At 29.3% G+C, this 24,038-nt stretch overlaps 1 protein-coding gene across 2 annotated transcripts in view; it reads right to left on the bottom strand.

Moving 5' to 3' along the window:
- Positions 1 to 7,268: 7,268 nt before the first annotated feature.
- The window catches only part of LOC101235968 (cyclic AMP-dependent transcription factor ATF-3), a 42,019-nt gene continuing 25,249 nt past the window's right edge, over positions 7,269 to 24,038 (bottom strand). For both annotated transcript variants that reach the window (XM_065805968.1, XM_065805967.1), the window contains one exon: positions 7,269 to 8,003. In XM_065805968.1, the coding sequence (XP_065662040.1) occupies positions 7,866 to 8,003 (138 nt within the window). In that variant the 3' untranslated portion in view covers positions 7,269 to 7,865. The remainder of the gene's footprint in view (positions 8,004 to 24,038) is intronic.

Below are 24,038 nucleotides of genomic sequence, written 5' to 3'. Positions count from 1 at the left end.
TTGTACAGCAATAATAAAATAATAATTATTTTAAAAATTTATTTAAAAGAATGCGCCTTTTCTTCAATCAGACTAAAGAGAAAAAAAAAATTTTCTCTTTAGATTCTACCCTTTGAGCTTAATTTTATAAAACTGTTCCTTAGAAATTCTTAAATTTTAATATCTAAGTTCATTGAAACGCAAGAACACTGTAAAGGTTAAAGCTTACACGTTAGCTGAGGAAAAAATCAAACAAATTAGGACGATAATAAACTTATAGAAAATAGCTCCACCTTTACAGTGTTCTTACGTTTCAATAATTTTAGAAGATATTAAAATTTTAGAATTTCCAAGAAACAGTTTTATAAAATTAAGCTCAAATGAGTCAAATCTAAAGAAAATATTATTCTCTCCTTTTTAGTCCAATTAAAGAAAAGTTTTTTTTAAACAGATTTTTTTAATAATTATTGTTCCTTATTTTTCTTTATTTTTCTTCTTTCTCTAGCTTAAACTTGTTTATTTTTTCCACTTTACTAATTTTATTATAATTGCTTCTTTATTATATATTTATTATATATTTATTTAGTTTTAAATTACAGTTTGAAAGTATTTTTAATTTGCTAACACCTAATCTGTTTAAAATTATCTTAATTATATTTAATGAAACACTTTAATATATAAGTTAATTAAGACTAAACAAAATTAGAAAAAAAATTTAATAAACTATTTCTCGTGATCCAAGTGATCTAGCAGCTTATGGATCGCATATCAAAATGTTAGACGGATACGATTGATTATGATTACGATATGAAAAAATCTTCAGGTCTCTAAGATAAGTGAAAGGTGCTCAAATAAGTCTCTGAATCTAAAAAAAAATTTGTTGTTGCAATTCGGACATACTTTAAATGCATTGAAATAAAAAAATTCGCTTTTATTATATAAAACCCACCGGTACTGTAACCGGTATTGTGCCGGTATCGTAAAACCGGTTGCTCGGTTTTACAATTAAAAAAAAGAGAAAAGTATTTTTTGCCAAGCCCTAGTACCCCACCCATAGGGTACCTTGGTACAAACTTTGGGCATATATAAAAAAGTAAATAAAAATTATAAAACTTAGAATAAAGGCAGATTTTTACTTAAAAGCAAACAAATTAGTAATTATAACCCAAATAATGCATCCAATACGTCGCATGAGAATTATAGGGTTCTATCTGCATTTTTTTATGTTGTAAGAACTTAACTTTCGATATTTAATTTTAAAATGTTTTAATGCTATTATTCTTTATTGTTATAAATTACAAGCCGTTTATGTTATTATGGTTTCATTATTAAAAATATATTATTATTCATAATATTTTTAAAGTTGTTTGTTTTTATTATTAATTATTAATTAAAACTTTAATTGTTAGATTCTTTTAACATAAAAAAATGCAGATAGAACCCTATAATTCTCATGCGACGAATAGTCTAAATGACATTTCAGAAATCTAGATAGCATATCGTTTTATATGTCATTCTTAAGCGTCAATAAATAATGGCTTTGTATTAAAATCTCCTAGTATTATATTTACATAAATCTCTTAAAGATTGACTGTAAATATAATATAAATAAAAGAAATGATTTTAAGAATTGTTGATGACACTATCTAGCTCAAAGCTATAGTTTTAGGGCCTATAGGAAATCTTAACATTAAAATTTTGGATTTTTTAAAATATATTTATGTTTGAAAAGACTTTTTTAATCATAATAAAATTGGCTTTATTCATTAAAAAAAAGAAATTAAACTTATAAATATTATATTAAAAAACCGTATTTTCCTTAAATATTTAACAAATAAAAATACGTTTTTTCAAAAATTTAAATTTTTTTTAAATAAAGTTTTTTTTTTTAGGTGTCCCAAGAAGACCTTACGGTCTTGTCACAGAGCACCGCGGAAGTGCATTTAACCTAGAAGTTCACGCCTCCTTCCTTACCGTGACGCGAAATATGTCTAAAGCTCGTTTCGAACCTGGATCTCCTGCTTATAGAGCAAGCGTTCTAACCATTGCGCCACGGCCGCTTCTTTGGAATTTTATCAAAAAATCATTCAATAACATCTTTTCATTTATTTCAGTTTGTTGCAAATATTATTCGAGTTCTTCAGGACTGTTTAAAACACTGAGAACCGGTTCTCGGTTCAAGCAACCATAACTATCATTTTTTCTTTTTACAACATCTACTGATAATTGTTCCTTTTGGGATTCCATATGAATTATATATTCAAAAAATTAATAAAACACCGAAAAAAAAGTTTTTTTAGGTATTAGGATAAAATAATTTTAGTTTGAAAGTTAATCGAAAAACTTCTAGAAAAGAAATTTGTAACTGCTAAAGAGGTAATTCAATATTATCTCTTTTCTACAAATAGCAAAGCAAAAATGAAGGTTGTCCTACTAAAAGTTCTTCCTTTATACCTAATTGTAAATTTGATCAGTCTGACTGCTATATACTGTGATAACTTATGGTTCTTTTGATACTTGCTGGATTTGAATTGCTTACAATACCGAAGCTTAAGTAATTTTTTCAATGAGTTCTAAGCCATTTTAATCCATAAACATTTATACTGTAAAATAATATTTTTACAGGATAAAAATTGAGAAATTGTTGAAGGAGTAGTTGAAATTAAAAAATCAAAGATACAGAACAAATTTTTCTGAAGTAAATGAAAGACATTTATTTGAAGAGCAAATTAATAAAGTATTTTGGACTGGAGAGAATCTTCATGTTATGTTTGAGGAAATATTAAAAGTATTGCTGTATTTTAATTTAAAATAAACATTACTATCAGTTTAAAATTTTTAAATTTTGATTTTTTTAAATTTGAGTAAAAACCTTATGGTTTTCACTATTGATTACAGAAAATGTATCCTCCTTCCCTGGCCTTTTCTAGGCCCCTTCTTTTACATGTTTTCCATAATAATCTGAAGCTGATTTTAATAGAGAAATTAATATAGCACTGAATTAAAAGTAAATTGAAATTATAATGTACTTTTATGAGTTTTAAGAACTTTTTAAAAAACATTTTGTACTTACGTGCTTCGCTTAACATTTGATGACTTTAGTGTTTTTGAAACAATTTTAAGTTTAAAACCTTTTTTTAAGAATAGGGCTCTTTTTTTTTTGATCAAATAAGTCTTTGCAAACATAAATATATAAAAATTCTAAATTTTAATGTTAAGAAATATTTTTAAAAAATGGTACAAAACGCCATAAAAATTCCTCCTTTTATCCCCTGAAGGGACCCTTAGGATTTTCAAAAACTAAAAAAAAAAATTTTTAGTACTAAATCATAGTCTGAACAGATAATAAGCTTGAGGTCTTTTTTTTTAGACATGACCTTTTTTTGAAATACCGTAACCCACACACACACACATATATATACAGTTGCGGACAAAACTACGTGAACGATTGCAGATAGTTTTTTGAAAAAAAAAGTTTCAACACCTTAAAAAAAGTTTTTTCTCTAATACTATATATGATTGGATAAAGCGTTTTTTGCTCTATAAGATTGTGTAAAGTGTATTCTTTAATAATACGTATAAAATCATACATGTATAAACGTTAAAATAATTTCGAAAATTTTTAGCGACAAAACCACGTGAACGATTTATAAAAGCGTCATTTTTGATGCAATTTGTATTATATTCACATCGAAATCAGTGCTTTTAAAAGTCGTTCATGTGGTTTTGGTATTCTAAGAACTTACAATCATTTAAATTTCTCAAGATTATTCTGTTTAACATCAAAAAAAAAAAAAAAAGTAAACTATAATAGTTCGTCAAACTGATTCAAAAATTGAAAGCTTGGTTTTGCGTTTGCGCAAAGAAGAAAAATGGTCCATTGAGCAAATTGCAGCTCATGTGAAGATGTCAAAAGGTGGAATACATAAAATTATACACCGAGAAAAGAGCAAAAAGATCGTTAAGAAAGGTGGTCGTCCACGTATTACGGATAAGCGGTAATATTCCTTTAATTTTATTTTTTTTAATATTTAATCTTAATAATATTAATGTTAATTTTAATGTTTAACATTTTATTTTTTAGTACTGATCGAAAAATTGTGCGAAAATCTCTTGAGAATCCACATTTGACAGCCCATGAAATGCGTCTGCAAACAGGCATGGAAAACGTAAGCACACGAACGATTCAAAGGCGTTTAAACGAAGGAGGTCTTTATGGGCGCAGACCTGCAAAGAAACCATTCCTTAAGCCCAGGCACGTCAAAGATCGCCTACAGTTCGCTAAAGATCACTTAAACTGGACGGTTGAAAATTGGAAAACAGTTTTGTGGTCGGATGAAAGTAAATTTAACATGGTTTGCAGCGACGGTCGAGGTTATGTTAGGCGTCCAGTAGGTAAAAGATTTGCAAAAGAGTATACAATAGGAACTGTAAAATTTGGGGGTGACAATATAATGGTTTGGGGGTGTTTCTCCTGGGCTGGAATTGGTCCGTTGTACCGTGTAAACGGTATAATGGACCAACTACAGTACAGGGAAATATTATCTAATCAAATGTTGCTACACGCTTTAGAAAAAATACCTCGCAATTGGGTTTATCAACATGATAATGACCCTAAACATACAGCTTTGACTGTAAAAAATTGGCTCATAAATAATAGCATAACGGTTTTGAAGTGGCCTGCCCAATCTCCCGACTTAAATCCAATCGAAAATTTATGGATTGAAGTTGAGCGACGCTTGGGAGGTCGCAAATTTCAAAAACCGGATGAAGTTTTTCGAGCCGTACAGTATGAATGGGAGGCATTACCAAAACAGTTACTAGAAACTCTTGTAGAATCTATGCCAAGACGGTGCAAGGCCGTTATCGATTCTAAAGGCTATGCAACTAAATATTATTGTTTTTTTTTTTTTTAGAATCTATTATTTGTTGATGTTAGTAAAATTATTCTTTTACGTTTGTATAATCGTTCACGTGGTTTTGTCGCGCAAAATATTTGATGCTTTTTGAACATTTAGATGTTTAATTTTAAACAAATTATTAGAGAATACACTTTGCACAGTCTTATAGAGCAAAAAACGCTCTATCCAACCATATATAGTATTAAACTATAAACTTATTTTAAGACATGTATATATATATATATATATATATATATATATATACATATATATATATATATATATATACACACACACACACACACACACACACACACACACACACACACACACACACACACACACAAGAAAAAACTCCAAACGGCCGGTTATAAAACGGAGGAAAGTAAATGATATAATAATCCTTCCGTTTAGGCTCCGTTTATTTACCGCTCCGATTATTTTTTCAGTTAAAATTCCTCCCTTAGCCAGCTCCGTTAACTAGTTTTCGTGCTGTTTTTCTTATCACACCTAAACGTTGCGATGCTACCAGACGATGATTTTGCAAACGGATCCAATTGGATCCTTTTTTCGGCCAAACATTAAAACCGAGTAATTTATTGTGACACATTTCAAAAAAATTGCAATCATCTTTATTGCACCAAAGTGTAGGTTTTATGCTTCTAGTGTTAAAATTATACATTAACTCCAAAATGAGTTATTTTACTGTATACCTTGTACTGTGTTCTTTCTGTTTAAAAATTGACAACTAATTATTTAAAAAGTATTTTACTTTTAAAATGAAATTTTCTTTGGCTAAATTATAAAATTTATTTATACCTATTATATAACAACCAATTTGATTTAAAAAACACAGTTCTACTGAACTTGCAATCATTCAATGCGTACGTGAGATATCAAATTATTTTGAAAATTCTCTAAACACATTTGGTATTTTTATTGACCTTTCTAAGGCATTTGACACAGTTGATCATGCCATCTTACTTCATTACTTCATAAACTTAAGTACTATATAATAAATTACAGAGTAATAAAGTGGTTCGAAAGTTATTTATCAAACCGAAAACAATATGTTTCCTGTAATGATGTTTATCAAAAGGATTTATTACATATAACCTGTGGTGTTCCGCAAGGCTCTTTATTAGGGCCACTTTTCTTCTTTATTTATATTAATGACTTAAATAAAGCCTCAAATCTACTTAGTATTATGTTTGCGGATTACACTAACCTATTTTTTTCTAATAATGATGTTTGTAAACTTTTTTTTTTTTTTTATTTGCTTAAAAAAAAGCGTTATCTACTCGTAAAACTGCCTCCAATTTTTATCGACCAAATTGAGATTAAGAGAGACTGTTATAAAGTTCTTAGGAGTTTTCCTGGATGAACACATTACATAGAAATATCACATTGATTACATTTGTACTAAAATTTCTAAAAATATTGGAATTTTGAATACAATCAGAGATTATTTAAATGAAAAGAGTTTGTCCCAACTTTACAACTCGTTTATCCATATCTATTTAATTTATGCAAATATTTAATTTATGCAAATATTGCCTGTGAAAATACTAACAAAAATAGATTGAAACGTTTTTTATAACCGTCAGAAGCACGCAATTCGTATTATTAATTTTGCGGTTCGTCTTACTCATTCGAAGTTTTATTCAACGAAATGAGATTACTTAATATATATGAACTAAATGTATTCAATATCCTATGCTTTGTATATATGTGGATATAAATAATTTAAAACCTGTCAATAAATATACCCTAAGAAATAATGATTTGATAAGCTAAATTTTTTGTCAAACCAAGTTTAATCAATTTTGTATTGATTATCGTGCACCATGTCATTGGAATAAAGTTATTTTGCCAAATTTTGATCTGCCTTCTTCTTACCCTGTTTTTAAAGCTGAGCTTAAAAGTTTTATTCTTTCCATGGACAACGTACTTATGTACTACTAAAAGTAACATTCTGAAATTGTTAACTTTTGTTAACTCTTTTATATTACTTTTTATTAACTTTTTATTATTACTTAGCAATTTATTTTTGTTTGTATTAAGTCATTTTACTTTGTTTATATAGTTAATCATTGTAAATTTGTGAAAGGTAATCGTTATTAGTATTTTTTTTATTATTATCACTATATAATTGTACAACGACAAACTAATGTAAACAAAAAAACAACAACAAAATAAATCTTTATGTTTGTTTACACAAAAAACAGGAAAATGTAGTACTTATATAGGTTACCTTAAGTAGAACAAAACAAATTTGTAATAATATTGTATATATATATATATATATATATATATATATATATATATATATATATATATATATATATATATATATATATATATATATATATATTTGCTATAAAATGTATACAAAGCGACTCATAATACAAAATCGTACATAAAATAATTAAACTAAAGAACTACAGAATAAAGTAGAAATAAAAATCACTTAACAGAATAAAAATAGTCATTAAACCATTGTCAAAAGTATAAAAAATTTAAATACAATAGATATAAAAAAAAAATACAATTATATCGAAAATGAACAGCAGAAAATTTGCTTTTCAATCAAAAAATATTTTATAGTAAAAAACAAAAAAATCAAAGTATAAAATATGTGACTAATATTACGTCGTCATCTACGGTAATTTTTGCAAATAAAGCAAACTAAGATCACTTGATTCAAACTAATCAAAAACCATTTACTTATAAAGCACACACGTAATTATCTTTTTCTTTATTCTTTGTCATACCAAAAACAGGTTTTTTTCTAAAACGTTGGTTTTAGCAATGTTGACATTCAACATTGATTTCTGTGTAACCATTATAAAAAAAGGTGTTTAATAAGGTGTTAAATGTAACTATTTTTTAATATTTATTATTAATTTGTTGTGTCAGCTTATAACTTAATGGATTGGATTCTCTCGTTTGGTAACAGGAATTAACTGTATTTTTCAAATGACGTTATTCTCCTCGTTTAGTTTTAGATTTCATAATGCAAGAATGACTATCAAGTATACATTCAAGCTCTCGTATTTCAGCTTGTAGAGAGGAAATTTCCGTTTGTAGATCCACATTTTTGTTTTCCATGTCATCTGATTCCTAAATTTAAATAATTAAGTTATTAAACTAAAGGTTTGATAATAAGATTTTTGCGTGATAGCTGACTACAAAAGGAACTAGACCATTTTTAACGATATTTATATAAATTACATATTCCCTAGAGGTGCATTCACAGCCTACCTAATTAGAACTTGATATGTTTAAAAAATTAACACAATTTAATTTGCGCAACACTCCCGTTATCAACAATTTCAACCAACTGATTGCTTTAACGTGCATTTGAGGCATGAGTTTGCGAAGAATCTTCAGCAAAAATTTAGTGCATCCCGCAAAATTATAAGCAACAATAAATCATGTTTTGCAGCTGATCAAACAACAGTTTGCACCTTCAAAAGATGATGATGATGAGACTTTAACTTTGCAGCTGCTTTATTGGTAAGGGGAGTTTTTTTTGAATATAAGGTGTGTTCAGACGAAAGAGTTTTCAGAAAAATATTAAAAACAGCAAGACAGTCTTACGAAGAATTACTCACAACTCTTGCTGTAAGCGAAGTTGTAACAAATAGTCGATTTTTAAATTTTTTGTATGAAGAACCAGGACTTTTTGTTTACTAATCATTTTTTGTTTGTTAAAAGAATCAACTCAGAGGAATTATTATTAAAAACATTTATAAATATAAAATCATAAAAAAAGAAATAAAACATTATATGAGAACATTTTTGGAACAGATTCATTGGCACAATGAATATTTAACAGAACCACGTAAACTCTATAAAAGTAGCCATAAAGGTCCAAGTAAAAGTGTAATAAATTAGGGCGTGGTCATAATATAAAACGCAAATTTGGTTTACTTTTAATATTGAAATCAGATATTATAGAAAAACTATTACCATCAACAGGCGGACAAATACGTAGAGCGACAATGGGATGCTTTTCTGCTTGACAAGTTATTCTTATTTAAATCGTCCAGTAAATAAACTATGTTTGCTTAAAGATAAGTTAAATCTAAAATTAAAACAATATTTGTAAATAAAAAAGAAAATTCAGATAGTCATCGCTATTGGTTTTCCCTAATCAAATTCTGTTGAATGCTTAAACGCTTCAAGTTCTAATTGGATTGACAGTAAATGTTCCTTTAGGAAAGTCTGTAAATATTGTGATAATGGATTTCTTGCTCTTCTTGCCGTCAACAATCAAAAAACTGCTTTGATCAGCGTAAAAATTATAAAGAAAAAAAAAGGTATACGTGTAGCTAAATTGTTGCGTATATTGTTAAACACTAGTTAACGCCGCAAACGTTTCAGAGTGGAAATATCACATATTTAAAAAAAAGAATCAGGTAGGAGCTCACAAAAAATACAAATGACTTTAATGATGCTGTAAATTTATCTATACATAAAAAGGTATTTTTAAAATAAAATATATTTATACATTGTAAAAATATTATACTAAAATATTATCTTCTATATATATAAAGGGCAATGTGTGTGTGTGTGTTTGTTTGTTTGTTCTCTATAGAAATCCAAACCGCCAGACCGATCTCGATGAAATTTGGCATGGGGGTAGTCCTCGAGGGGGAGAAGGTTCTTAGCTGGGTTTTGACCCCGTACCCCGACCTCCGGGGTCAGGGGGGCCCAAAAATGGGCCCCCTGACCCCGGGGTCAAGGAGACCCCTTTTTTGGGCCCATTTTTGGGCCCATTTTTGTGTACAGACATCAGGTAAGCCAGTTTAAATATTGGCCCGGGCAACGCCGGGTAACTCCAGCTATATATATAAAGGGCAATGTGTGTTTGTGTGTGTGTTTGTTTGTTTGTTCTCTATAGAAATCCAAACCGCCGGACCGATCTCGATGAAGTTTGGCATGGGGGTAGTCCTCGAGGGGGAGAAGGTTCTTAGCTGGGTTTTGACCCCGTACCCCGACCCCCGGGGTCAAGGGGGCCTAAAAATGGGCCCCCCTGACCCCGGGGTCAGGGGGACCATTTTTTGGGCCCATTTTTGGGCCGATTTATGTGTACATATATCAGGTAAGCCAGTTTAAATATTGGCCCGGGCAACGCCGGGTAACTCATGCTAGTAAAACATATATTATATTAAAAAAATATTATAATAAATATGTTATATAAAAAGTATGATATATTATTAGGCGCCCGCAGATTGGGTCAAGAACCTGACCCAATCTGCGGGCGCCTTGACCCACCCTGGATTTTTTAAAAATAAAATAATTGCTCAATTTTCTTCATTTGGGTTGCTCTAACAGCTGTCGATACACCTGAGTTACTAAAAATGCATAATTTTTGTTTAAATCTTATCAAACGGCGCTGAAGGTTTTGTTAACTTCATTTCGCTTGCTTTTTCCCCATATTTTTGTAATGAACAAAACTTTTTCGTTTTTTTGTTGTTGTGGAAACTTACGTTCTAATTTATCAACCAATAATAGTTTTTTATTTGAAAATTTTTCATTTTATTAAAACATATTCACTCCCAACAATGCTGCAAGCAACCACTATTAGAGCTGGAAGTTACTGAAAGAGAAAAGATGAAGTTTATAAAGAAAAATAACTATTAACAGACGGCTTAAAAGATTGTAAATTTTATGAATCAGAAAAATAAGATGAAGGGAGTGGATTTCAAAAAACAGATATTCAAGGAAAAAAAGTAAACGAACAAGAATGTTTGAAGCACTTAGGAACAATCACAGTTAAAGGATGAGACTTAATTGAATGACGAGTAACACGAGAATCATTTTTAGTAAATGACACAAGAGGCGCTAGCTCTTTAGAGCAGCGCTCATTATAATATTTATAGAAAAAAAAAAGAGAAGCAACATTACAACGGTGTGACAGTGGCTGAAGGTTGGCTTCAAGAGCAGGTCCAACTATATTTACAATGCGGTTTTACACATTGTCTAAAAGAGAAAGGACGTCATTCGATGATCCGCTCCAGATATGGCAACAGTATTCCTTACAAGGACGAATTTAAGATTTATAAAGATAAAAAAAGGATCCGGAGTAAGAATGTTGCAAGTACGATAAAGAGATGCAGTACGATAAAAAGATGATTTAGTCTATGGTTTCTAAAAAAGTTCGGAAGTAAGAGTTAATCCTAGAAGATGAAAGGTAGATGACTCATCGAGTATATAAATATAGGAAGATCTAGATTGTTGCAATAACAATTAGCTGAAAAAAATTAGGTTTTATCTTAGTTGAAGTTCACCAACCACTAAGAGCCCCTTGCTGTAAAAGAAGCAAGATCCTTTTCAAGCAAGTGCCTTCTCCAAGCAACCGTAGAGTGATGGCTTCTTATCAAGACAAGAATAATTTGTAGTACCTCAAATCTGAGAATTTCTGGTAGATTGTTAATGTAAGTTAAAAAAATTATATGGTAATGGATAGAACTTTGAAGAAACGCTGAAAAGTTACAGAAAAAGAAGAAGAGTGCTCTCCATCAAGTACAGCTTTTATACTACGATTGGTAAAGAAGGATTCAATAATATTAAAGATGTTTCCTAATACACCGCAAGAATAAAGCATGTGGAGAAGACCAGGATACCAAAATTTATCAAAGACTTTAGAAATGACAAAAGCGATAGCCTTAAACTCTCCACATTTATCTAATGCTAGATAAAACCTATCAGTTATTACCTTTAACAAATCAGCAGTAGAACGAGAAAATCAAAATCCATATTAATGATCAGAAAGTAAATTATTAGATTTAAGATGTGAATTTAAGTGTCAGTTAATTAAAAACTCAAAACTATGCTTATGATAGGAAGAAGACTAATGGGACGGTAGTTAGACGAGTTAGACCGCTCTCTAAAATTTTTAAATATAAGGATAACAAATACCGCTTTCTCCCGGACTGGAAAAACAAGACTCTGATAAGCACTTGTTAAATAGTTTTGAAAGTATAGACGACAGCTCCAGAGAACACTTCTGCAAGACCATAACAGGTATGTTGTCCGGATCACAAATTGTAGAAGAGTCTAAGCAGGAAATCACCTTAGATAAAGAAGCTTGAGTAATGCGAATGTCTAGCAATTAATCAACCTGTTTGTCGGCTATATCATCTAAGATGTGATTAGTGAAATCAAGAGATGAGATTAATGAAAAGTTCTTAGCAAACAATTCAGCTTTGTCTTTGGTGAGGTCACAAAATCTGAAACATGCAAGAGGCGTGAAATAACAGATTTTCCCTTATTATAGACACTGTTAAAAGTTCTCTAGAAGTCTCTGGAGCCTAGTTTGTTGACATGACATACGAAATTTTGTGACCTGAGAATAGAAGGGTTAGGCGTTAGACAAAAACTTCCTACAATGGTTACTAACAATAGTAAACAGATGTCTTTTTTTTGGAGAATTGTTTTGGCAATAGATATGGAACTAATAGTTACGACCGGAAATTAGCTCAATGAGAGTAAAAACATGGAGAAAAGGAAGGCTTGACATGGAGTTGTCGAGAGGGAAAAAAATTTTCCACGCCAACTTGAATCCAAGAAGTTACATAAGAAGCACATTTGTCAGCAGAAAGACGAAAGATTTCTACCCAAGAGTCATCACAAAAAAATTATGGAAAGATCAACTTTAAGGTAGTTGTAAGAGGTACGATGATAGGGAGATTCTGATAATGAAGAAAAATGAGATGATAGTTTTAGAAAGACCGAGCCATGATTAGAAGCACCTAAGGGTGAATATGGAAGAACTGAGCACTGATTAGGATTAGAAACAAGACATAAGTCGAGCAGAGAAGATAAATAATTCGGATTGTTTGGAAAAAGATTTGGAAAGTTGACTATTTGTGCTAGAGATTGAGAAAGGATTAAGAGATTAAGATAAAAATACTTAAGAAAGACAGAGTCACTGACACTAGAACCAAGCCATTCATTGTGATTTAAGTCACTAACAAAAACGATATTGGCTGAGAGATAAACAGAAAGTGCTTTGTTAATTTGATCAGAAATAACATCGAAAAGAGTACAGACTTGAAATTAAGCAAAAAGACAGAATTTTGCATGTTGTAAACAAAAAACATTTCTTTTTAAGTTCTGTAAATTTTCAAAACGGTATCTCAAAAAAGATTTTTTTTTTTTGAAAAAGTTTAGTATGGCATGTATTTATATGTGTATCAATGTATGACATGTATTTATATGTATTATAATATATGTATTTATATGTATTATAATATATGTATTATAATATGTACTTATATCTAATACAATAATATGTATATGTATATGTATGTAATAATATGATATTATTTACATATATATATAATACATACTAGTATGTTTACACAATAATATATTACGTATAAGTATTATTATATTATTATATGACCGCTATCCATTTTAAAAATATTCTGTAAATTCTAGACCTTTTTAAAATGTAAATGAGAACATGAAAGTTGAAATTAAGAAACATAACATGTAATTTAGAACATGAAAATTGTAAATAAGAAAGCCTAAGAAGTAATTTAAAACATGAAAGTTGTAAATAAGAAAGTCTAAGACGTATTTGAGAATATGATAGTTGTTATTGAGAAAAGATTATAATACTCTGAACAAACTTCATTGTAATTCTGGTTTTGTACTCTAAATTTACTTTTTAATTTAAGCCTTAGCTGCCCCCCTGCTTAAATCCACTTCTTACAAAACTTGCCGAATGGGTTGGTTTTCAATAAATAATAAAATATTATCAACAAAAAAAGTTCAAAAAAAAAACATGTCATAATATTGCTGCTATTAAAAAAATCCCATTGGCTTACGGTTACTTAAATGAGTAATAAATAAAATGTAAATAATTTGTTTACATAGGAATATGAAATTTAAATTAAATTTAAATGATTTCATTAAAAATTACTGCAGTATTTGTACCAAGTTAAACACCAAGTTAAATGCCAAGTTGGCCAAGTCGTATGTTGTACAGCACGTGCGCTATCATCTCCAATTATTCTATTATTTGTTGCAGTAACAATCTTTTCTAAATATTGAACTCGTTGTTCCACAATCCCAGCACCTAATACAGGAGGAATGTGAATCTAATTTTTAACGTTACTTTAAATTTTGGGCCAGAGTTAACATTGGATTGCAGGGCCCTAAAAGTAACAGCTGAGCTGGTGAATTTTTAAAGACTCTTTCCAAACAAGCGTGTCATGGAGCATTGTCAGTTACAACAACCTAATACTCTAAACAATTCCCGGATGTAACGCACAGGTGAAAGACAGCCAACATCCACTTTTTACAAGAATTTAAATGATCATATGCGCGAGTTTCATGACAGCATTTGTTGTCGATGTAGCTGAAATCAAATGTGTGTTTTAATACTATGAAGCAAGTATTTTCATTATTGTTTTTCTCCCTTTTTCAACAAAAAAGGTTACAATTTGCTTCATCCAACCAGAAGACCATTTATGATGTATTCGTTGACGTTCCAAATATAATTAGATCTTATTTGATTGTTCTTTTTATTGTTTGTTATAAGGCTTCTTATTCACTTTTCTTAAAATAAAAAAATCTGCCTTTGAGGTAATTAGAAATTGTTATTGTGGTCACAATAATTGCTATGATAGCCATTGATTTGACAATCATTTTCGATCCATGTTAACGTTTCTTCAATTTGACCACATCATTGATTCAGCATTGAACCACGGACCTCCAGTTCTGAAACCAAAACTAACCACTACACCACGACTGCTACGACGGCTGTTAAAATTACTACATTACGTCACAAAACGGCTGCTTTGACAGTTAATTTTTGTGAGAGAATCACCAAATTGTCACTTTACGCAGCACATTCTACAACTTTTTTACTGTCACTTGCTAAAGATAAATAGTTATATGTTTTGGTTCTCGACTACATATTACGAAATATAAGTTGTGTTTCTCAATTACATCTTGAAAATATGTAGTATTTTGTGTTGTGTATTTTACTTTGCATTAAAGATTTTACTTCTGAATAAATTTCTGTTTTTAAAAGTAATAAATTTAAAACATGAACAAAGTTGTAAATGTAAGCTGCTGCTAACAATAACTTTATAGGTATGATTGACTAAGCTTACTAAGTCACAAAAAAGTTATTTGATGAAAACAATGATGGTCGCCGTGTAAAATGTACAACAGATACCTTTCTGGCTTAAAATGATATCAGCATTATTAGTAGTGGCATAAATGTCACACAGTCACAGAAACTCCAAGCTGTTGAGGCGATGAATTGATTTGATTTTTGACGCACACATAAAAAATCACAGGAAATCAAGGAGGGTATGCAACTTATTAATTTGTGCGCAAACAAATATATATTTCAGCTGTTTGTTATAATCTACTTATTGCACTCACTCTACCGGTAACAAAATGAACAGTAGAGCATACGTCGAGTACTCTGAGACATGTAAAAACTTGGCTTCACTCAACCATGGATAACAAGCATCTTTTAAAGTCGTGTTTGTTGAGCGTTCATTTCAGCATTGTGAACAGCAATATGACTTAATTTATTCAAAAGGTCATTAATATTATTGAAAGGGATCTACGCTTACTGCTGTTATTCCTTTCCAATGAAAATAATTTAAGAATACTTGCTACCGCTTTTCATTGTGTTGATAGAATTGTGCTAAAAAAATTTTAAAAGCATGTTTTAGTTAAGCATTGAAATGCAACTAACAAACACTGAACATTTATCAATGATTTGTATCTGATTATTGGGCACGTTTTGCAAAAAAGTTCTTGTTTGCTATACGAAAAGTTAAAATTCCATCTGCCTAATGTTTACATGTGACTCGCACAATTATCTTTCAAACAGATTTGAAGCACTTAAAGCTACTCTTTCAATTTCACCACTCTAAGTAAACATTCTAAGTAGACATTATAAGTAAACACTTTAAGTAAACATTCTAAGTAAACATTGAAAAATTAACAAGAGTACCAATCGGTTTACAAACTTCTTCAGTCGTTGGCTTTGTCTCCATTTCATCAGTCATTTCGTTTTCTTTTTCTTTTGCATTTCTTCCTTAACTACCTTAATGATATATTGAACAGTTTTTCAATAACATGCTTTATCCATATACTTATTTAGGGAGGCTTGCATCCTCACTCTTTTCGAGAAGGTTTTTTTTCGACTTCTGATAATGTTGTATTTTTTACTTTTGACTATCTAGAAAGTGTTTGCTTTTGAATGCCACATTTCTTTAATATAAATTCTCTTTTTCCAAGTTCATTTAGTATTATGCATTTTTCTACTATGGCTCTACTTGTTGGCTTTCTTTTAGCAACCTTCAACATTTTTAACAAATAGAATGTAATCGAAGCTTAACCGAATCAAAGACATCAGTGAAAATATTTAGTTCAAACTAATTAAGCATAAATGTTTAATTATATTTGACGCAAAATACATTTAAAACTTTAAACACTCGCAGATAAAATATTTTATCTGCGAGCGTTTAAAGTTTATTATATTATTATATGCACTTATATGCAATTCAAAATAAACGCCCTAGTTATGCGAAGTTTTTTACCTGAAGTGACCCCCAAAATTAGTACAAGTTAGCAAATAGTCCGACTTAACCAGGGTACGGTTTAAACTTATGATTTTATAGTAAGTTGACAAAGAAAGTATAAGGGGAATTAAAAATCCACTTTCAAAAGACGTCCAGAACATCTTTTGAACTAAACAAAAAAATCATAAAAAGAAATATCTTTTTATATCTGACATAATAAGTGATAATAATAAAACAGTTAAACGAGATATTCTATATCCATAAACACATTAAGGTGGACTTGGAATTCTTGATTTTTATAAACTAAGTATAGGATTGAGGTTAAAGAACTTGTTACAAATAAAGGAAACTAAAAGACCACAGAAATCTTAATTTTTTTTCTAGCATTTTAACTTCCAATACTGCTGCAAGCAACCACTATTAGTGTTGGAAATTAGAAGAAGAGAAAAAATTAAACTTTTAAAGCAAAATAACTATTGACAGACAACTTAAAAGATTGGAAATTATATGAATCAGGAAAACAAGATGAGAGAGTGGATTCCAAGAACTATTGTTCGAGTATAAAAATTAGACGAATAAGAATATTTGGAGCACTTATTACTATATAACAATTATTTATCAGTATCTGTCGATGCATCGACATTGGCTAATAAGCCAAACCACTATACCATAGGCTCACTATGCTTATTACATACCTATATTTACATATTACCTTTATATATTTGTCATATGTAAATTTACCTTCATATACATTAAACCCTATTAATAACGACAATCAACCTTTGCCAACTTTAACACCTTATAACTTTATTCTAACTTTTAACGTGTCTCATTTTTTCTATAAGTTTTTTCTGGGTAGTTCCGTATTTAAAATAGTGGTTTGTATTAACTTGCATCTTATTGGAAGAAAATTTAACTTCTTAAACGTATGAAAATTACTAAAATATGCTTAAATTTGCTAAAATATGCTAAAATATGTCAAAATATGTCAAAATGAAGTTAACTATAGTATTTTTCTATTCATTAAGTCTTTACAGATAAGTTTTCTGATTAGCTACTACTGTCTTCAATTTATGGGCAAAATATAAACAACTTGTTTAAGTTTACAACTAAAATTTATCTAAAAATATGTTTTGTGCTATACTTTAGTTTTAAAATATCTATTTGTTTATTTAAAAACATACTTTCAGATATATTTCATCTTTCTCGAGAGGTTAAAGGAATCCTTGGTGAGAGATCAACTGGCATAAAAAACTCTAAGAAATTAACTTTTGAAGCTATAAAGTAAATCTTCGAATTTTATAAAGATATTAGAAACAGCAGGTTATTGCTAGGAGCAAAGGAACATATTTGCATAAAGACAGTGGTATATTATGCAATCTTTCAGAACTTTATAAGAAATGATTCTTTATAAGAAATTAAATTAAAAATTAATTATATTAAATGATACAGTTGAGATGGATTTACCAGTTTTTATGTGAAACTCTATGAAATTAGAAAATATTAAAAATTGAACGTTAAAAGGGTATCCTTCTTTCAATGCTAAATTAAAACATCTTAACTTTTAAATATATTATTAACGCAAGATTTAATCTCCAAACAAAACATACACATACATTGTTAGCGCTTATTAATTAAATGATTATTTAAAAAATGCACAACCATTTTTTTAAAATCTAAAACTTCACATACCATAGATGTAACCAACGTTAAATAAGCTGATCTACAGTTAGAAAAATGAAGTTTATAATCATTTTTAAAAACTTGAGCTTGAATCTTTTCACGCTTTTAGTCTAAACAATTTCTAAACAAGGGCTCAAATCATATGAATTAACACAAAAAAAGTTTTAATATTACTTAAAAATAATTTCTTGTAAATTGAATATTAAATTTATATCATATTCACAGTGAAAATGAGTAAATGGGCCATTGTTTGGTATTATTTTATGTTTAATGTTTGGTATTTTATCTTATCAAACAAGAATTAACTAAAAGATTACGATATGAAATCTTACATTTAAAATTTCTTTTTTTTTTTTTTAATATTTATTTCCCTTCAATAAAAAGCAATTACAGAATAGCTTTATTACAAATCAGGATAATCCGATTTGTAATAAAGGGAGGACTTCCAGTAGATCATACGATCTTATCAAGTAGCCCTTTACAATAATAATAATAAAAAAATAAAGTTAACCAATACAAATTAATCAGCATAAGCTATATATAAATGTGCATTTAAAATGTAAATATACTGGATATATGAAATATCTGAAATAAAAGAACCAAAAACATAAAAAAATATTTTCTGTTGAAAAGATAACTTCTTTTAATTTTCGTTTGAAAGAAGTTAAAAGTCTATTTCAAAAACAAATCAAAATTAAGCAAAACTATTTTAATATATAAAAAATGACCGTGGTAAGAAATAAATAGTTGTTCAAATTTAGTTTGGAAGAAAGGTTTTAAGAGATTTTTTCCATTACGAAGATTGTATTTGTTTATGGGTTTTACATTATAAAGGTTTATAAATACATCAGAGGATAAATGATTTTTAAATTTAAACATGAAACATAAAATATTATAAACATTTAGTTCGTATACATTTAAAGCTTTCATTTGCCTCTGAATTGTTTTGAATCTGAAAAACGAGTTACAAAATTAATTAAACGAGCTGCGCGTTTCTGATGCTGATTTAAGTTTGGTTTTCTGCGCGCTTCCTCATACAATATAAGTATAATTTAAATGGCAGTGGATAAACGAATAATATATTTGTTTTAATTGTTATTTAATTAACATAGGTCGAACTTTATATATAATTCCAATACTTCTAGCAACTTTCATAAAGATATTATGGATTTGTTGTTTCCACGATATGTTCTACAAGAATTTATCATGGAAAACAACAAATTATCTACAAGAACTCCAAGAATATAAGTTTTGTAACTTTTTTCCTTTTTAGTATCACTTATATCATTGTTGACTTCATTGCATCCTTTACATCATTATTGCCTTATTTGTTTGCTGTTAACAAATGCGTAAAGCTTATTAGAATCAGTACTTGAGTTTTTAGCTAAATCAATTTAAAACTTGTTCAAGGTCAAATAAATAGCGTTTTTGGTTTAAGGTCCCAGTAGGCTGGTTTATATAAAAGCCAAAGCTCAATGTATGACCCACTCAAATGTTTGTCAGTTGTATCTAGGTAAAAGCCCAGCAGCGCCAATATAATGGTTTATCTCCATTTAATGTTCGGAGTAGACGAATCGCTTTAAGATTTATGGACGAAGATGGAGATAACGAAAACCGACTACGCCTTGAACCTCTATCAAATGTCACGGATTTTTTTTTTGCCGATAAACAAGTTTAAGGCCATAGAAGGCAGGTTTATTTTTTAACGTTTTTATTTTTGCTTATTATTTATATTTTTGTTTTGTGTTAGTTTTATATTTTTATTTGTTAATTTGCACTTAGTTGCAGTAGATAAAAGATAACTCTTAGATGTGACCTAATGTTTCTGACAACAAATTTTTTTTATTATTTTAAGGTTTTTAAACATTTTTATATTGTTATTTAAAAGTTTATATTTTATTTAGTTTTTTTAATGTTTTACAGGTTAAAGGTTAAATGTTCAGAGTTCGCATTGCTTATTGGATTGTTAATAGAATATATTTTTATGGATTTCTTGGATCTTGTTTAGTCTTTAGTATTTGGTATATCTCTGGTGACAGTATTGTTTTCTTTCAACTTCATATATCTCGCCCTCCAGAGTTTTCTTCCTACTTCATATCCCTTGCCCTCCATAGTTCAATAGTTGTTATTTTTATTACAGTTGTTATTATTTTAATTGTCTTCTTATGACAAGGTAGATTATCTGTGTCGGTTAAGAGAACAGTGCGCACTATGAGGGTTAAAGGGTTGTGTTGGTTACTGTGCTTTGTACAATAGTTTTGACTTACATCATACTGCTGTGGCTATTCTATATGATGTAAAATGATGGAATATTGTTTCTCGTACATTTTTTCATCGTCGGAAGGCTACTTTGCATCAATCAACACTGTGTGCTCTGGCTGGGTTCTTGAGTATATGAACTAAAAGATCTCATATACTTTTCCAGGGAAGTTGTTTTTGAAAATTTGTTTACGAGAATGTCTGCACTTTTTTAATATGTATGCTATTTTGATTGTTCGATAGAGTTTTGTATATATTTTTCGATGATTTATTTGCTAATCTCAAAAGGGTGTTATTGTTTCATAAGATGTCAATAACATTTCGATATTAGAATGGTGGGATCTCTATTGTTTTGGTAGTAGTTATTTAGAATTAGAAATTTTCACTGTTGGTAGTTTTGGTTTGCAAATTTTTGCAGTGAGGTGGCAAGTAAATATTTTTGGAGGTAATAAGGTTCATTTGGTTTTTCAAGAGGTTGCATCTGTAGTAGGTGTTTCATTCTAAGAGCCTTTGTTAAGTGGAATCAAGCAATTCTAATCCTCGAAATTAGTTAGTAGATATATTATTTCTCATTTAGCGGTCTTAAAAAACTCACTTTGCCATAAGTAGATTAAAATTTTATTTTTTATTTAAAAAACCATACCTTTGAGAGCCATGGTGTTTAGAAATTTTTTTTTGCATCTTATTACGACGTCCAGTATTTGAAAATTTTTGTTTGCCCTTTGAATTTATTTAGTATTTCACTTCAGCTTTGTCGTGCAGAAAATCTAGATTAGTATCTAAAATTACGCCTAAGATGGTTAAAACCTCCGTGTGCTAAGGACTTTTATTTTTGTCTTGTTTATGTTCGACCCAGTCGCATATTGGAGGTCTTCTAATACTGTATAATTTCATTAATGGATAACACGTATTGTGTAGTTATTATTGTATTATCTGCGTATTGTAAGATTTTAAGTGACTTTGAGGTTACAGGTATAGAAATATCGTCAATCTTTTGACTTCTCTTTATTGCTTAGGACAAGATTTCTACCCCCACGCATAAGTGGAAATTGGATCACATTTTCTTACTCCTCTATTAATTTTAAAGGGTTTACCAAGGTAACCATTATAATTAGTTAGAGATTGTGTTTTTTACAGTTTGCTTTAGGGCCAGAGTGAATTTAAAATCTAAGTTAAAGCGTTCCATTACTTTAAATAAGAAGTTTTGGTCTAGCTTATCAAAGGCCTTCTCTTGATCTATAGATATGATAAACCTTTTTTTAAATTTTTTTCATTTGTGTACTCAATGAGGTCCCTTGCTAAAGATATGATGGTAAAAAATTTTCGTTTTGGGATAAAACAAGTTTGCGATGGTTCTATTATTTTATCTAAAACTTTTGATAAACGGGTTTCCAGAGCCTTAATTATGATCTTGTAGTTAGAACATAATGAGATCGGTATCCAGCTTTTAGATAGTCTTAAAATTTTTATTAATACTATTCTTTGTGAGCAAGTTAATTCTTTCTCTTCATTAAATATGATTTTATTTACTATGTTGGTAAATTGAGTTCCAATTATGTCCCAGAAACTTTGTTAGGATTCCAGCGGTATGCCATCAATTCTTGGTATTTTGTATTTTGCTAGACAGCTTGCACCACTAAAAAGTTCTTTTTTTGTGAGGCTTTTGTTTACAGAAGCATTTTCATCTTTATTTAGTGGGTTAGTTATATTTTTTAATAAGGTTTATTTACTTTACTTTATCTAGCTTTGTATAGTTCTTTGTAGTACCTTTATTAGTTCTTTGTTACTACAATAATTGCACCTTCTAATTGCATTTTTTATATTATCAGTGTCTTTATGTGCTGTTGTTCACAAATATGTTAGTAATTTTTTTTTCCTTCCTATTTTCCAAAAAAAAGAATACCTTTGATGTATTTTCACCATCTTCGACAATTTGTTGTTTCGTTCATGTGAAGATCCCTCGGTCAACACTAACTTGTTTTTTTTTATTTTTAATAGAATTGATCAATTCCTTATAATTAGGCTCAGTTTTCAGTTCTTTCTGGAAATTGTTTTCAAGTTTTTTAATATAAGTTTTTTTACTTTGGATAATCATTGTTGATCTTGTTATAGCAATTACTTTTAATTTATACTTAAATCTCGCACCATCGGTTTTGAATTTCATAACAGTATTTTGTTTTCATAAATATTTCAAACTCGTTTGTTATGTTTTTCATTCTGGTGCTGATATCATGGTCCCTTTCTATTTTGAGTCTTTGTTAGCTGATTAGAGACAAAAGCTTTATGGTCACTCAGGTGTGTTTCAATAATTGTGTTTTTATAGTTATGTCTTTTGTTTATTTGGCTATATATTCTGTCAATACGACTACCGACGGACCCTTCAATCTTTTAGTAAGTGTACTCTTTTCCGTGTGGTTTTAGTTTCCTTTAGGTGTCTACTAGGTCATACTTATTGAGGATTTCTTTTGTTTAAGAGTTCGTAATGTATTGTTTTTGTTAAATTTTTGGCCGGGTTGAAATCTCCTACAAGATATAAATTGTCTAATTTTTTAATATGCTTTTCGAGGGAGCTAAAAACTTTTTTTTTTTTCATTAGAACATTTGGCGTATAAATGTTAACAATTCTGATTATAATATTATTAATTGATATATTTATAACGAGGATTCTTCCATTTTTATCCTGTGTTACTTGTTGGAATTTAACTGTATTTGTAAGGATCGCAACTTCTCGCTTTTTATTTGTTCCGCTCTATCTTCAACTTTTGTATGTTTTTATCCGTACAGTTTCTTGAATCCAAAAGATATCACTGTCAATATTATTTAGAAAACTTATAATCTTTCCTCGTTTTACATAACTTTTTAGAGCTTTTACATTTAATGAGCAAATTTTGACAACCATTTTTGTTTTTCATATATATTTTTTTTGTTTTCAGTATTAAATCTTTATTTCGTTTTTGGTTTTATTTTTTATTTTTTGTTTTTTTGTGTTTTTGTTTTATATTTCTATTTTGTTTTTAGTTTTATTTTTGTTTTGTTTTTAGATTATACTTTTTATTTTCTGGAGACATTGCAGAATTCTTAATTGATTCTTTCACGGAATTTTCAATATTTGACCGTTTATGGTCACGAAAAGAAGAAATTTCGTGATACTTTTTCGTTTTTATAATCTTGTTGCTAGTTTTTTAAGGCCCTCCTTCCGTTTTCACTTATGCCGGTTTGTTAACTACCCAAAGTGATTGTGTTAGGTTTTGGACGGTTATCTGGTTTTTGTTATTTATGTTTTTAAATTGTTCTAGATCTCTTTTTTTTACCTGTTTTAATTCACTTGACTTACCTTTAGTTGTGGTTTTCTGAAGTAGGTTTTCTAATAATTTGTTAACTTCATTTGTTTGGTTTTTAGTTTCACTCGTATTTGCCGCTTTTGGTAATGTAGAGTCTGGTTGTCCTGTATAGATTATTTATAACATCATATCCATCAATTTTGGTAAGCCTGGGTACCAGGTTTCTCAATATTTTCCATTACAGCAACAAAAATTCCCCATAGATATTTAGATTTTCTTTTTGAGGTTACTCTCTTCACTACCTTCAAATTGACATGTTTACCATGCCCCATATTTTCTAGGATTTTCCAAACCACTAAATTTTT

Source organism: Hydra vulgaris, chromosome 09 (assembly GCF_038396675.1).
Source record: "Hydra vulgaris chromosome 09, alternate assembly HydraT2T_AEP".
NCBI classification, from domain to species: domain Eukaryota; kingdom Metazoa; phylum Cnidaria; class Hydrozoa; order Anthoathecata; family Hydridae; genus Hydra; species Hydra vulgaris.
Note: the sequence above shows the minus strand (reverse complement) of the source record. Positions and strands in the feature narration are given on the sequence as shown.